The sequence below is a fragment of the Protopterus annectens genome, chromosome 16.part0 (genome assembly GCF_019279795.1).
Source record: "Protopterus annectens isolate FY-2018-M chromosome 16.part0, PAN1.0, whole genome shotgun sequence".
Lineage (NCBI taxonomy): Eukaryota > Metazoa > Chordata > Ceratodontiformes > Protopteridae > Protopterus > Protopterus annectens.
In genome coordinates this window covers 473,757,667-473,773,715 of record NC_056750.1, presented here as the reverse complement: position 1 = coordinate 473,773,715, position 16,049 = coordinate 473,757,667, and the positions used below count along the sequence as shown (strand labels likewise).

Below are 16,049 nucleotides of genomic sequence, written 5' to 3'. Positions count from 1 at the left end.
TAAACAAACTTTACAACAAAAGGAAGAAACTGTTGCAGAAGAGAGAAAAATCCCAGGATGCAGAAAACTCCCTTACCAGTTTCAGTAATAAGCTGAGATACCTCATAAAATCATCCAAAGCTATTTATGAAAATAAAATTGCCAAAAATTCCAAAGACAACCTCCAGGCATTCTATAACTATGTCAAGAATCTAAATGGAAATGCTCAGATCTGTTCTAAGCTACAACAGAATGGCATTAAATATACTGATCCTAAGGATATTGCCAATATCCTGGCAGATCAATTCAGTGCCAACTTCACTCCCCTCTCACCCCTGAATGGACCATCTCAATACCGGAAGATTGCCAAATTCCGGTAATAATGGCCACACAGGTAAAAATTCACTCTCCAAAGCTAAGAATACAGCATCCATGGGACCAGATGACATCCTGGGCTGTGTATTACATGAACTACAAAATGAATTGGCACTTCACCTAAGTGTCATGTTTAATCATAGCCTCATGTCAAGCTTTATGCCCACTGAGTGGCACACAGCTACAGTTATCCCACTCCACAAGGGGGGATCCACCTTGGATCCCGGGAACTACCGCCCCATCAGTCTGACGAGCCTGATCTGCAAGGCCATGGATCGTATTATCATGAAACTTATAAACAAAGACATTATCAACTTTCAAACACTTGACCCCACCCAGTCTGGGTTCATGAAGAGCCAGTATTGTCTCCTGAACCTGATTGACTTCTTCGAATCAGTCTCCAGAGCTGTGGACAAGGGTAAGGCAGTCCACACTGCCTATCTGGACCTCACCAAGGCCTTTGACACCACCCCCCACTCTGGAATCATAGATACACTTACTAAGCTGGGCATTAATCCCTACGTCACTTGATGGGTTGCCAACTGGCTTACTGACAGAATCCACACTGTAAAAGTAGCCGACTCCAAATCTAGCTCCAGACATGTGACAAGTGGAGTACCTTGGGGTTCAGTCCTGGGACTGCTCTTGTTTGGCATCTACTTCTCTGAAGTACAGGCCAACACTAAGGGATGCTGGCTAACAAAGTTTGCAGATGACTGCAAACTGGGAGCCATTACTGAATCCCCAAATTATGTGGCTACGCTACAAAAGGGCCTTACAGAAACAGATACTTGGTGCCACAGCCATGGACTCAAACTCAATGCCAAGAAATGTATAGTTATCCCCTTTGGGAAAAAAACATGTACCCGTGAATTACCACATAGGTGGCAGTACACTAAACACCGAAAGTGTGATAAGAGACTTAGGGACACAGGTGGACAGTGGTCTCACCTTCGATAACCACATCGCCACAACAGTCAGGAAATCCTTCTATGTGGCACATCTCATCACTAAGGGCTTTTCATCCAGAAAAAAGGAGGTCATTGTCCCACTGTACTCATCCCTCATTAGACCCATTATAGAATACAGTGCTCCATTTGGTATGTACCTCTCAAGATATCTGCAACAACTGGAAAGGCCGCAGAAATACCTCACTAAAAGAATCACAGGCCTAAAGCAGGTGCCCTATGCTGACCGCCTTAAAAAACTCAAGCTATACTCTGTCACATATCGTCTACTGAGAGGCGATCTCTGCTTAACATACAAGGCCATGTCACACCCAGAGCTGTTGGACATACTACACTTAAAGAAATCCCACTCCCTCAGAGCCACATGCTCCAGGGATCTAAACCTTGTCATCGCAATAAACAAAACATGCTGGAGGGATAGGTTCCTAACCCAGAGACTCCCCAGACTCTGGAACAGACTGGCCATACATGTCAAGCAGAGCACCTCTTTGGCCCGCTTCAAAAGGAACCTTGATGTGGATTGGAGAAAAGAAATTCACCCCGAGGATCACGTCAGTCACCCTGTTAGTCAGGGGTCCAGGGAAGTAAATAGTGTGGGAAGAAATAGCCAGGGAATTGTTATGGCTAGGCTTGTATAGGTCTAGGGCCAACAGCCTAGTACCAACCTGTGAATAAATAAAAATAAAAGTGTAAGTGCTTTCACGGTATGCTATCACCGCTTCATCAGACTGATTACTCAGTTTTATTTATTTTTATTTTTATGTATTAAAGTTTTTTTTACTTGCATTTTACCTGCAGCTGTGTCTGTTTCAGTACTTTTATTTGTTCATGATGCCTATCTGCTTGAACCCATTCTCTGGTTATATAGACATAAAATCCACCAAGAAGGAATCTTTGGTTAGTTTCTTCTAAGTAAGCACAGCAGTGGAGTTGTTTGCTACGTTTTGAATAGCACAACTAATTGTATGTAGGTTTACCGGCTTTTGGTTTGTTCACTCATGTGACTCTACAACTCTTTCTAGTAATGTTTCATTGGCTGGAGTTTCCAGGAGATCATACTAGAAGTGCAACAGTTATATAACACTGAAGTATAGCAAGAGTCTAGGAAACTAGTTTGTCAGCATTTGGCTATGCTAAATGATATTACTAGACATTAATCAAAATAACTAAAATTTTCATGAAGCAACCATTCTCTTTAGCTGAGTGGTTATAATTACTAATAAATGTTCTCCTTCTTAATACTTTTGTTTTTTTTTTCAGTCTTACTAATAAAATTGTACTAATTTGCTTGCTAACATCCATTTAATATGTGTGCATTTGTTTAATTTTCAGGTAGCAGTGAAAGTTCTGAATTTAGTGAAGAGCTGTCCTCAGGGATGGAAAGGTGAGTTAAATTATTTATATAACTGTTAAAAAGAGAGAGTTTTTTTTCCAAATCTTTATTTTGTCAGTCATTGACCAGACAGCTCAGGTTTAAGTCATATTTTCAAATGATCAGGATGAATATATATTGAATTCTGTTGTTATGAAAGTGTCCTTATTATTTTGTTTAAGCTTATATTTAATATAGTTATTTCGGATATTACAATGAGAACATGATACTTAACATTTTAATAATATCTTAGGAAGAAATGAGACGTGTTTAGAAAACAGTGGTATTTGCAGCATAAAACGCATAGCTTGATGAAGAAAACAACTGCAAATGTAACATGAATTGTCCATTACAGGCTAACAAATCTGGGTAATTAATTCCTTAGGCCATCATTTGGTTCTCCTTATTTGATATGGCTGGCAACATTTAATAGGAACCAACAGGAGGCTTGCAGAAATCAGCACATCTGCACAAAGCCAACTTTTGGTAAACCAAAATGTGACATGCTGTTACCCATTTCACAAACTCTTGACATTGTGCAGAGGTAACAGAAACTGACAGGACCACACTGAATAATATTGGTTTACAATAATGAATAGAATGATTACATTAATAGCAATCAGTTATGATTAACACATCATATCACATTCAGCTGTTTTTTGGAAGCCTTCCTTAACAAATACTAGGAGTATTTATCATAAACTGTAATGGCTTACTTTATAAACATTATACTTCTGTTCATTCACTCCTGTATCTATTCTCTTGTATTTTGATGTGTTACACTATAATTACTTGTCTGTGCTGCAGTCTGTTTTTTTTTTAACTTTTTTATTAAATTTACAAGATATAACAGATAAAATGTAACAATAAAAAAAAACTATATACAGAGTCCATAACAAATTTTTAATTAAAACCATTAATGCTTTTCTAACAGATCTTTAAGTATTTGCCACAACAAATATTGATGTGTAACATTTGATGTCCTTATATAAACAGTTTGCAATTATTTATTGCATACAGCGTTTGCTAAGCAAACAAATTCAGTGAAAGTGGGTGTTTTATTTTTCCAGTGTTTTGTAATAATTTTTTTTAGCAATAGTCAAAATGGACCAGAGGAGATGCACTTGTGTTTTAGGTATGGAATTTGGAATTGGGGTCTAAGTTTTTTTTTAAAGTTGTGTGTTTTGCACTATAAATTTTTACCAACTAGAAGTCTTGTGTTATTATTATGGATTTTTTTCTCCTCCAGGCCAGATTTGAAAAAGGATACTTTAACACTTAAATTCAAAAATAAGCAAATAAACAAATATAAAAATAAAAACACTTGAATAGTTTATAACACTACAATATTACTAACAACAAATGTTTGTATCATTCAGGTCTATATTGTTTAATTTAAATGTAATATCTGTTTTGTATATATCTCCTCATGATTATTCAGTGTGAACCGAGTCAGTCAGTAAGGCTAACTTTTTATGTGTAATACTTTTCTGTGTTATGCTGTTTGATTCCTTGAGAAGATAATATATTAAATGTGTCCATGAGATTTATTAAAGAATACACATTGAGGTGAAAGAAAGAAAACTGCTTATTTTTGCATAAACTGCATACAGTCCCCATTTCTGTATTTGTAGCGAATGTATTCAAAAGAGTCATCATGTACCTCCATAATGGAGGAAAGAAATACGATATCTGATAATTTGTTGTCACATCTGCCAAATGATTCCTTTGTTTATTTCTTGCCTCTGTTTCACTGCTTCTCTGTAATAACTGGTATAATCATTTCATCATCTGTACAGTCAGTAATCTTGCATTTCCATATTTTAATTGCCTTTTATCTTCAGTATTAGTACCAGCTGTTTTGCCTTCTTTAAAATTTTTTAGCCTGAACTATTCCATATTTCCCATTCCTCCAACCCCCCCTTTAACATATGCTCCCTTTCTGTTCTTTTTCCTTATGACGTTTGCTGTATGTTTGGTGTATTCCCTGCATATCTGCAACCCAGGCCTTCCCCATTCACCTTCAGGCCTATGTCTACATGGTGATATCTGCCTGTACTTCATATATGGGTTGCATTTCTCTAGTGGCCTTCAGCTTCACAGACCACTTATTTTCCTATAACTTCCCACCAACATTCTCTGCAGGCCTACTTCACCTTTAATCCTGCTTGTGTCAGATTTGGCAGTAAACTGTAAAATTCTCCAAGGAGTCAGCATTGTTGGGAGATTCATCTCTGAGCATTTTTGCACCAGTAAGTAGGTCCACTGTCGAATCTCTACCGTCCTTTCCATCTACTCACCTGACCATATGGTTATTTTTCTTAAATGATATCCCAGTACCTCGTTCCAAGGTTAGCTTGTTTGTTTGTAGAATAAGGAGTCCAGGTGTTGTCTGTAATGTCAATAGCTCTGCTGTTGAAAATGTAGAAACCAGAGAAGATAAAAGTTTGTAAGGGTGATGAGAATTCTCCTGAAAAAGTTACGTAGTCTTAAAGGAGGAGTTAAATCAGCAGTGGAGCATTACATGGTTTTAATTACATAAAAAAATCAAATGTAGTTGGAGCTTATATGCATAAAGGAGTTAAATTAGTTTCCATATCTATAAGGCTGAACAGAAATTGCAACATAGTATTGTAGTGTCTATAACTATAAATGTAAGCACTCCATTAGAAACAAGTTTTAAATCTAAGTAAAATTACATATAGCTAAAGTGTAGTAAGTTGCAGCATTTGTAAATTCTCTTTGTTATAAACTTATCTCATAACTTATTTAGTAGCACAGCCTCCTTTCATTTTATGGGAAAGGGAATGAGTATAGTGCTAAAATGGATTTACCCTCAAGAGGATGCATGTCATATCGTATGACTCATCTTGAGAGTTGCAGTAAAGATCTTGACTTGCTAAGATTAATTTGTCTCAAGACTCTTCGTGACTTCCTAGAAGTGCATTACAGCCCACAGATGTTCACAGAGCTCATCCATGTAGCTACTCCTATAACAAGCTCTCAACAGCTGACATTGATGACTGTCACTGTCTTGTCTTATTGTAAATCCTTATCAATCCAAGGCATATCTCATACTAAAGTGCTTCAAGTAACAGTCGGCATTTTAGTACTGAAGTTTACACAAGGAGTCTTCAAAACCAGTAAGTTTAATTTCTACATTCATTGCACAATAATGGCTATGAAAACTAACTAGCTACCCACAAGAATCCAACTCTTAAAAGAACCTGTTCATATACAACCACTAAACTTCTCTTACCGTAGTTGCTTTTTGGGTCCATCATACTAACAGAAATTCCAGATTGTGATTTCAATCAGGTTGCTGTAGTTTAAAAAAGTACTTCACAATTATGCAACTCTGCATTCCAAATACATCATTGGTCTTGCTAGGAGTAACAAACAAGAAAATCCTCTCATTTTCTGATCCACACAATATTCTACAGTGCAAACTTCCCATCCTTACCTGCATTTACCACCTGGCATCATCCATCCAAGCCTTTGAGGGCTTCCACACACAGTCTTCTAAATATCCCCTAAAACCCTTCACAAATATAGAGGTACACTCTTATCTCCATTTACCCAAATCAAGAACCTGCTGCAGCAACATCTTAGTTCTAAAAAAACATATTCATCAACCTTTATCAAGGATCCATGGAATTCTAAACTTCAAGTTAGCAATGTCCCTATGAATTATTTGAAACATGGGGTAAGCCTTCCTTCCCTACCCTCCTCTTTCAGTTCCTGGTTTGCCATGGAACACCCTTATTATAATTCAGAACACAATAAGAAGTATACCAAGGGGGTTGTTTTTTCTTGTAATGGTAATGCAAAGATGATCAGGGAAATTATTATGAGAACTTCCTTATCTCCTTACTATTTACTGTACATCACTCCACTTCATGTATTCAGTCTTCTAGGCCAGTTTTCTAAAAATGATCCCGAGTGTTTTCATCTCTTTTTATTCTGTACAGCTTTCTAACTACATTTCCTCTCTTTTGATGCTTGCTACACTGCCTGCAAGACCCCCTTTGCATATTTTAAACACTTAACTCTATCACTTCTCTCATATATGCACTCCTTTCCCCTCAATTTTATTGCTCAAGTTATTGTCTGCATCTTACCTCACTACGCCCCTGTCACACTACTAGACTATATAGCTGTAGACATTGTACCCTGAACTGGTAGCAAACTTGTGCCCACTCAGAACATTCGTCTCCATTGCCATTCTTACCATGCTCTTCCTGTACTCTAGTTACAATCACTATTATGAATGTGAGCTTTTAGCCCATTCTGGCACATTCTTTACCATGTTTCCTTGTCCTACATGTTGTTGCTTATTTTTCATTAGATGTTACAGCTGTAAAGCTGAATTGGTTAGTCTATCCACTGTGTCTTGCACCTGCTGTTCTAACTCTGTCTTGTAACACTAACTACTAGTCCACCACAATGACACTAAAATGCATTTTGCCATTTTGCAGCCTGTACATTAATATTTATGATTCTAATATTTGGAATGTTATTTTATCTGTACACATTACATTGAGTTACCTTGCCATTACCCAGGTCATTGCTGAAAAGGCACCATTATACTGCCCAAATTTATACATCCATACTATGCATCATCTTGTTGCTATTCAACCTGCGTGTTTTCTTTTGCATATAATGTACTGTATATTCTGCCCTAAGTCAATGGATGAACTGTGTTTGTCTGTGCATTGTTTTCACTGATCTTTCTTTATAAACATACTTATATGTACACTAGGATTGTTCTAATTAACAAAAATAAATATCTTACAATAAATGGTTCTACTTTGTACTGTGACAAACTTGGCATTGCAGTAATACATCACCTAATGCATAAACTGTGAAATATAGATTTGTTCATTAACAAATTTAAGCAACATTTGCTTGTAAAATGTTACAACTATATTACGTATTCTATATCATTTATATTCAGTACTTAGTACTTATGCTGAAATTATCCATTTACATGTTTCAGCATGCATCAGGAGAATACAGATTTTTCTGTCATTTTAGCTTGACAGGTGGCATAATCTTGTCCCATAATTAACTTTACTTAGTCATGATCATGTCCCCCTATTATTCTACAGGTCAGCTGGTCATGTACCTTGGTATTTGTCAAGGATTTTTTTTTTTATCTTCCCTGAAGTATTCATTGGTTGAATCAGAAATATTGGGATACTCCAAAGGTTTAAGAAGCTGTGCAAGTTTTATTCACATCAGCATGGCAACTGACCATAAACAGTGTTAGCACTATACCATCTTCCATCTCACACACAACTGGCCATACCTTACAAATCACAATGCATGACAGAGTAGGTGCTTGATTAAACATTTTATATTCTCCACTAGTCTTGAAAGAGCAACAAGTATTTTACATATACACAACATATACAAGAATTTTAACAGTGTTATTCTACATAATACCGCAAAATCCTTTAACCGTTCACCATAAGACTTGATGTTAAACAAAGACCAGAAATGGAGTTCTAAAGCATATCTGAAGTCTTCCACTGTGACATATTTTGTTTTTTGTTAACAATACAACTAAGTCAGGTCCTAAAACAGTTCATAGATTCATACATAGTTATTAGGCTAGTAGTCCAACAGACCATTCAGGAGCCTAGCCCAATTAAAAAAAAACTGCCCAAGAGTATTGTCTGGTTAACTGATTTGCTCAGAGTGACACAATAGGCAAATGCAGGATGAGGGAATCAAACACCATACTATAGGAAGCAGCTCATTAACAGATCGTAGCCTTAATCTTCTGTGCTAACTGCCAGATAACTGGTGCATTCAGGACAATAAAGCTAAACCCACTAGTTAATAGTTTCTTAAGTATGTACTAGGCTAATGACTAACAGGATCTTTATAAGCCTAGACATGCAACCCAAACTAATTATGTCCCTTTGTATCATGGGTGTAGGGTATATTTTAGTTAGGAAGTTTCTGAAGATTATCTTTGGGGAGGTACAGTATGTTAGGTTGGGCATAGTTACTGTCTGACTCTGTTTATCAGAGACAAGGGGATAGTCCCAAGGTGAATTTCTATTTTCCTGTCCACAAGTCAAGTTTATGTTTAAATAGGTTTAGGGATGGACTCTGCTTCACATGGATGGTAAGCCTGTTCCAAACCATGGGGATCCATTGAGATACATGTTTGTCTTGTCAACTTGTCCTGTTCAGGTCGTAAGCAAAATTTAAATCCTTAGATCTACTGGCTCTAATGTTCATTTTGTGGATGTGTAAAATGGCCATCGGAGCTGGATCTGAGAATATGCCTTGTGGGATGATGTCAGGTATTGCCAGCTATGCCTGAAGAAGTAGGGCAGCGAGTGTGTAACATATGCCAGCATAGTTAGCTGGAGTTTTGTAAATAATCTTATGTCATTTGTATATCAAACTGATCTGTACAGGTGCTTGTGTTGAAAAATATATTTGTAAAGTTGCTTGTGTTAAAAATGTACCAACAGTGGGTCCTGAATGCACTGTAACTGATTAAATGAATGTTTCACCAGAGGATACTGGAAGAGAAGAGGTTAATCTCAGTCCAGCTAACTTTGAAAAACAATTTGAAATTAAATTACCTGGCAGGCCATAAAGATTGTATCTTACAGTTCTGATTGCAGTCAGAGATGAAATGTTTGTGAAAACAAGGACTAGGAATCCTTGTTGTACTGTCCTTTGCAGTGAACTAATTGCTACCCTGGAAGGGTGGAAGTTTTGAAATGGTTTTATGGCTTCCAGATGCTGTTTACACATCTTAGCAAAGCTCTATCTGTGTGTATGATAAAACATATGTGCGAGATTCTGGTTCAGCTTCTAGCCAAGGGGGGTTAGTATCGGAACCAGAAGCCATATGACCAGATGTGTGTGTGTGGTCATTCTGCAATCCAGGACAAAAATGATGTTTTAGCACTAGATGAGACAGAAGTCTCAGGGCAGTCTGTTCTTGGAACCTGACAAACAAGGACTACTCATCTATTTCATCTTGCCTTACTTTAGTAAGTGACCAGGGAATAGTAACTATTTGTATCAGTCAGGAAAATATAAGATTAGTTAAGTACTGTTTTTCTGTTATCTGTGGGAATGTATTCATCTGTGGTGTTTTAATATTTCCTGTGATTGAAACTCTGGTGTTTATTGTAAATAGATATTCTGTGTTTTAATGTTCTTTTATTATTTACTATTAAATATATTAAACTTTTCATTGTGGCTGATCCTTTATGGAATATTGTAAACTTTGAGAGTACTTGTATCTATTTGGTGACTGTAGCCACTCCTGATGGCCTTATTCCATTGATCAAGCACTATCATTTGTATTAATATTGATTTCACTCATAATTGGGTACCCTTGTAAGAGCCTTAGCCTTGTTAGAGCTGGCTTTGGAGTATCTGGTGGTGGTATAACTACTTTATAGTCTGAGCAGAAGGGAGCATAGCTAGTAAATCTTTGCCAGCCTTTCCCAGTTTTGTGTGTGTGTGTGTGTGTGTGTGTGTGTGTGTGTGTGTGTGTGTGTGTGTGTGTGTGTGTGTGTGTGTGTGTGTGTGTGTATGTGTATATATACGCATGCATGTCAAAATCAAATCTCAAAGTGTGTGTGTGTGTGTCAGCTTCTTGGAGCAGTGGTGCAAAGCATTGGTTTCAAAGAGAGAGTGGTGGAGTACTTGGCTTGGGGACACAGTTGAAGACTCAACTCTTTAGCTGTGCTAGATGGGGGTCTTATTGGGGATGTGGAGAGAGAGAGAGAAATCCAGATCCTGGACTAAGGGTGTTCCCTGTGTGCTTTTAAGGGAAATTGTGCTTGATGCAGAGAACTGCATCTGGAAATATTGTGTGTAGCCATTTTTGTTCCAAGTGAATGTTTCTCTCCAGTGTCAGTGGTGAGGATTCAGGGTCCTTGATTACTAGCCCAGAGAGGGTATGTCACATCTTGCATGCCAGATGTAGATTGGCTCTCAGTAGCCTGTAGGAGACTGAGTAAAGAGATAGAGCTATAAGGCCATCCATATGGGGCAATGTGTTTTTATCCTGGACTCTTCTCGTAAGGAACCTTTGTGATCATTCCAATTGATGTGTATGTCTCGTCAGGTACAAACCGAGGGGGCATTATACTCAATGATGTATCTGATAAGGGACAAATAAACTGTCACTATGACTTCCTTTGAACTGGATAACATGCCCTTACTTATAAGTTGGGTAACATAGAATTATTGTTTTACTACCTTGCCCACATGTTGGTCAAAGGCCAGATTACTGTCTACATATTTTCCCAGATCAATGACTACTGGACCAACTCTTAGGGATGTCTTATTGTTGGAGTAATTAGCCTGGCTGGCAATTTTCCCAAAAGGCATTATAATGCATTTCTTGGCATTGAGTTGTAATCAATGACTTTGGCACCAGTCATTTGTCTGTGTTGTGGGAGGAACTCTATGATAACTCTCAATTTGTAGTCATCTGCGAACTTGGCCAGCCCCTGACATTAGTCTTTACATTCAAGAAGTAAATGCCAAATTAGAGCTGTCCCAGCACAGAGTCCTGAGGTGCCCCACTGGTGACCAGTCTGTTAGTGGAGGTGGTGTAATCAATCCTGACTTCCTGGGTCCTGTCAGTGAGCCAAATGGTAATCTCTAGTGAGCTACGTAGGGGGTTATACCCAGTTTGGTGATTTTTGTCAACTAGACCCAAGTGGGGTTAATGTATCAAATCCCTTAGCCAAGTCCAGGTAGGTGGTATGCACCATTTTCCCTCATCCATTGCCTTGGTGACCTTCTCAAAGAAATCCACCAGGTATAGTAGACATGACCTTCTCTTGACAAAGTCATACTGGGTTCAGTCCAGTATATATTTGTTGATCATTTCCATGAGGATTCATTCCATGGTTTTGCATATTAGACTAGTCAGACTAATAAGTCTGCAGTTTCTGAGGTCGGTTGATGGTCCACAATTGTAGTGCCAGAAACACGTCAGTCCTTCATTTGCATGGTACAAAGCCTGTTTTCAGTCTATAACTGGAGTGACACAAGTGATCCTGATAGTCATGTTTCAAGCTATTTACGAGGCATTATGGGATATTGTCTGGTCTCATTGAAGCTGTGTTTTTGGCTTTAGTGAGCAGTGCCAGGACCTGCTCCCTGTAATAGTTGTGGGGGAGGTGGTATGCTTTTAGGTATTTCATGGGGGTAGGCAGGGAGGAGTGGGGGTGAAGTTTGACCTGAATTTGTTAGATAGCAGATTCAGTATGTCCCTCTGCTTAATTAAGGTAGCACCATTGACCACCAGTTCAGCACATTGCTGTGTGCTGCATTTGAGGTTATGGACATAGCTTTAGAAGCCCTTGTATTAGCCTTTAGCCTGTGAGACTAACTTGACCACATAATTGGTCTTGATGGACTTAAGTAGTCCTCTTAGTTTCCTGTTTAGTTTAATCTTATTATGGGAGTTTCCCTTCCTGATTTTAGCCGTGACTTTTTCCCTTTTGGTATATACCCTATTAGGGATAGGATCCCACCAGTATGATTTGTTTTGGACTGACTTCTAGTACATACAGCAACTTCTGTACAGCCATTTACATGGTTGTACAGGGTCTCTGTGAGCAATTGTACATCAGTTATTGAGAACTTGGGTTTGGAGGGGCATTGGATTTTGACAAACTATCATTGCACAGAATGTAGTTTGCTTTGAAATAGGTCCTAATTGTTACAGGGTTTTCTGGGACTACTGAGCTGATTTTTATTTCAAAGGAGACAGCTTTGTGTTCCACACTCACCAGTGAGGATGTGAAACTGGTGGTGGGGTTGCAGTTGCAGTACCCTCCCATATTGGTGAGTAGAAGGTCTAATATGTTTGAGCCTCTGGTAGGAGTGTGCACTATTTGGTCAAGGATTTTTGTGTTAAAATCCAGGATAAATGCCAGTCTACAGGGAGATAGTTAGTTTCCCATGAATAAGGTACCTGGTTTAATAGTGAGTCTCTCCAATAGGTCTAAGTATGAGCTATAGGATTCTTGGGGCATAGAGGGCACTCTATAGCTTGCTAAGATATAGTATGGGATTTTGTCTGTGGTGATTTGCACATGGATACACACCAGTTATACTTGTTGCTAATATAGATAAAGACTCCTTTACCTTTTGTCTGTCTGTGCAGTTGGTCTACATGTGTGGAAAGCCCTGAAGCCTTGCACTGCTGGAATACTTTTTACAGATTTAAATCTGTCTGTATTCACCGTAGTGAGGATAGCTTGTAGGGTGTGGAGTTTCTTGTTTAGGCTCCTAGCACTGAGCAGTAACACCTTTAGGTTTCTTTGAGTTTTATTTGCTATGACAGTAGGTCTGTCAATTTGGCATTGCCTGTAAAGGCTCTAAGAGGTAGATAGTTTTAGCCAATATTCAGAAGTCTAGCAGTGACAGATGCACACCATCCTTCAAAAGCAATGTGGTTTATTAATCATGTCATCCCATGCTGACAAATATTGAATTCTCCTGGAAAGACCCCAGAAACTCATCCAGTTATTATGTCAGTCATTTTTGTTCGTACTATGGCATAATTCTTGGTGAAGGTAGAATGTTGCTCAATGCAAGCACATACCTGCCTGAGACATACTCAAATCAATAATGTCTCTCTTCATATACCTCACAGGTGCATCTCAGGTCATTAACGTCCACATGGACCATGATAGAATCATACTGGTATCAGTGCTGTAGTGACTTGAGTGAGTGCATGACTAGATGTATCCTGGCTCCAGATAGGTAATTAACTGTTATTTTCTCCTTGTTTATTCTGGTGACTAGAGCATCTGTGTGTCATACTATATTGTCCCCTATAACAACAGCCCTAGGTAATACTCTTGCTTGCCTTATGAGCTTTGCTGTGGGAGGGCTCTTCTGGGTGTAGGCATATGTATGGTGTTTGGTGTTGATTTTGGTGAGTGCTTTAAAGATTGCTGAGGATAGATATTGCTATTTATTGGCTTAGGAGGTCTTGTTACTGCCTCAACACAAGTTGGTCTGTGTGTGTGATGGATGCATTGTGTATTCTTGACAACCTTGTTTCTATGTGAGATTTTTGCCTCCAATGAAATTGTGTATATGCATCTCTCTGCATACTGTTTAAGAATTAAATGGATGTCTGTGAACATACCCTTAGGATGCCCATATCTACCAGGCTAGCTACAGAAACTTTTAAACATTTTTAGCCATGTTGTCTGGACCTGTATTTGGGTGGGTTACTGTAGGTCATGGGCTGAGTTATACAGAGGTCCTCTTGTTGGTCTCTGGGGTTTGGCACTAGACTAGGTTAGATTATGCTAGGATTAGTTAGTAGTAGTGTTTAATACACAAGCTAGCTACTCTAAGCTTGTGTACATGCAAAGGCTTAGTTTTAGCTACACTTAGTTACAGGTTTTACTTCTAAGGGTAGTTTTATAGATACAATTTACTATATAGGCATTTGTGCCTATACAGGGCACTTGTTAATGTAAAAACACCAGAAAAGATTGCTTGACAATGTAATACTTCAACAAAAGAACGTAAACTACCTTGACAAAGCAATTTCAAGTATCAGGGACCTTTAAAACAATTTAAAGGCAAAATCAACAAATAAAGCATACTCTAAAACACTTAACTGAAATACAAAACACTATTCTAAATCTGTTATCTGTCAAGGATGAAGTAGGCTTAATTGAGGGACCCCATCAGAATGTGGTGAGGGTGACAAGCAGATGGAAGCTCTGGAAGAATTTGCAAGAGACCATTTGTAGTGAGGGAAATTTAATTGAGTAATACTGGTTTGCTGGATGGGCACTCAGTGTTATGCAGATATGCAAAACAATGGATGGGAAAAGTACTTAAATAGCTTACACAATAGACAATGACAATGAAAGATGGCAGGAAGAGACTTTGAAAGTCAGGTTACTGGGTGAAAGCTAGAGACACAGCACTCTTGTTCAAATTGCTTCACCTTTAAATTTAGTCAAGCTCATTACATTCTATGATTTTCAGCAAAAGTAATAGTTATGTAAAAAGTGGAATATTACAGAGGTAGAAAAATAGACGTGTCCACTTAAGGACTGTTTGTGCCTGTCCTAAAATTAAAGAGCAAGACAGGAACCATGCGAGTACCATTTTTGTAGTCCAAGGCAGTTCTGCCAACTTTCTATTTCAAGTGCAGATTAAACATTGATAACATTGATAACAATTGCACAATACTCAGTCAAGATTGTGAAATTAAGAAATTCAAAATCAGGTTTTAAACTCTGCTGTAAAAATTGTAATAATTATGTATCCATGTAATTTTGTGGAGCTTTTCTCTACAGACCTCTTCTGAAAAATCGCACTTCCCCTTTGGACTTTCCCAGTCTACATAAATTAATCAGTTTATATTTTACTAGACAACTGGCTAGTTCATGGACAGTTGATCGTGTTGCAGAACTGATTGTCTGTTGAATTTATTAAGAAAACTTTCTCTTTGTGTTGTACTGTGATAATTCATACAGTTACTAACAATACTGTACATGTCTCATAAGTTTGCAAAATGGTTAATCATTAATTAAAGAACAGAATATCTGCAAACTTGAGTACTGCAATAATGCAGTAACATATGTTGCTCTAAAAATGGATCATAATTCTGTCTCATTACAAAAGCATTTGTTGCATATATCATAATAATTACCTTGCAGATTCTCTTTAGTTTATTTAGCTGTAGTCCATTTAGTATAACAGCTGAGTGGAATAGAACACCTTATAGTGTCTACTGAATATGTACTCTAACTCAGGTTCAGAATACAGCATTAGTACAGTATACAAAGCTCACAAGATTGTGTTACAGTTCCAGATGAATGTTTCCATGTGAACTGGCTTTTACTGTAAAACATTGGACTTATTGATTATATTTAAAGTTAAAATTTGAATGAATTGTTATACTATGTCATGTTGCAGACTGAGTCTTTTATTCCATTGTCTTTGTTTTTTGCTTTATTTAGCAAGATACTTTAATTACTGTATAGCACCAGCATTCATGTTTAAATTTGCAAACAGGGGTCGTTTGTATGCTACACTGGGACCTAACTGGCGGGTTCCAGCACGAAATTCTCCCAGGAGTCGAAGCTGTGTATACAGGTACAATTAGGTGGTGGGTTTGTCTTCTCCTGAGTGCAGTGTGTGAAATCATTGATTGACCTTTGGGTTTGCATGTTTTGGTCGTGAACAGAATACATCACCTTGTTATAGAGATGATGAATTCATATCACATGTGTATATTGGTGGTGGCATTTTACATTCTGGTCTGATTTTCCAAGGTTTTATATTAAAAAAGTATGAATATCAATACATGC

General features: G+C 37.9%; 1 protein-coding gene across 1 annotated transcript in view; it reads left to right on the top strand.

Moving 5' to 3' along the window:
* Window positions 1–16,049, top strand: part of RALGPS1 (Ral GEF with PH domain and SH3 binding motif 1) — a 3,844,659-nt gene that overhangs the window by 3,624,477 nt on the left and 204,133 nt on the right. The window contains exons 16-17 of the mRNA XM_044058136.1: window positions 2,655–2,706; window positions 15,754–15,834. Coding sequence (XP_043914071.1) covers window positions 2,655–2,706; window positions 15,754–15,834 — 133 coding nt within the window. The remainder of the gene's footprint in view (window positions 1–2,654; window positions 2,707–15,753; window positions 15,835–16,049) is intronic.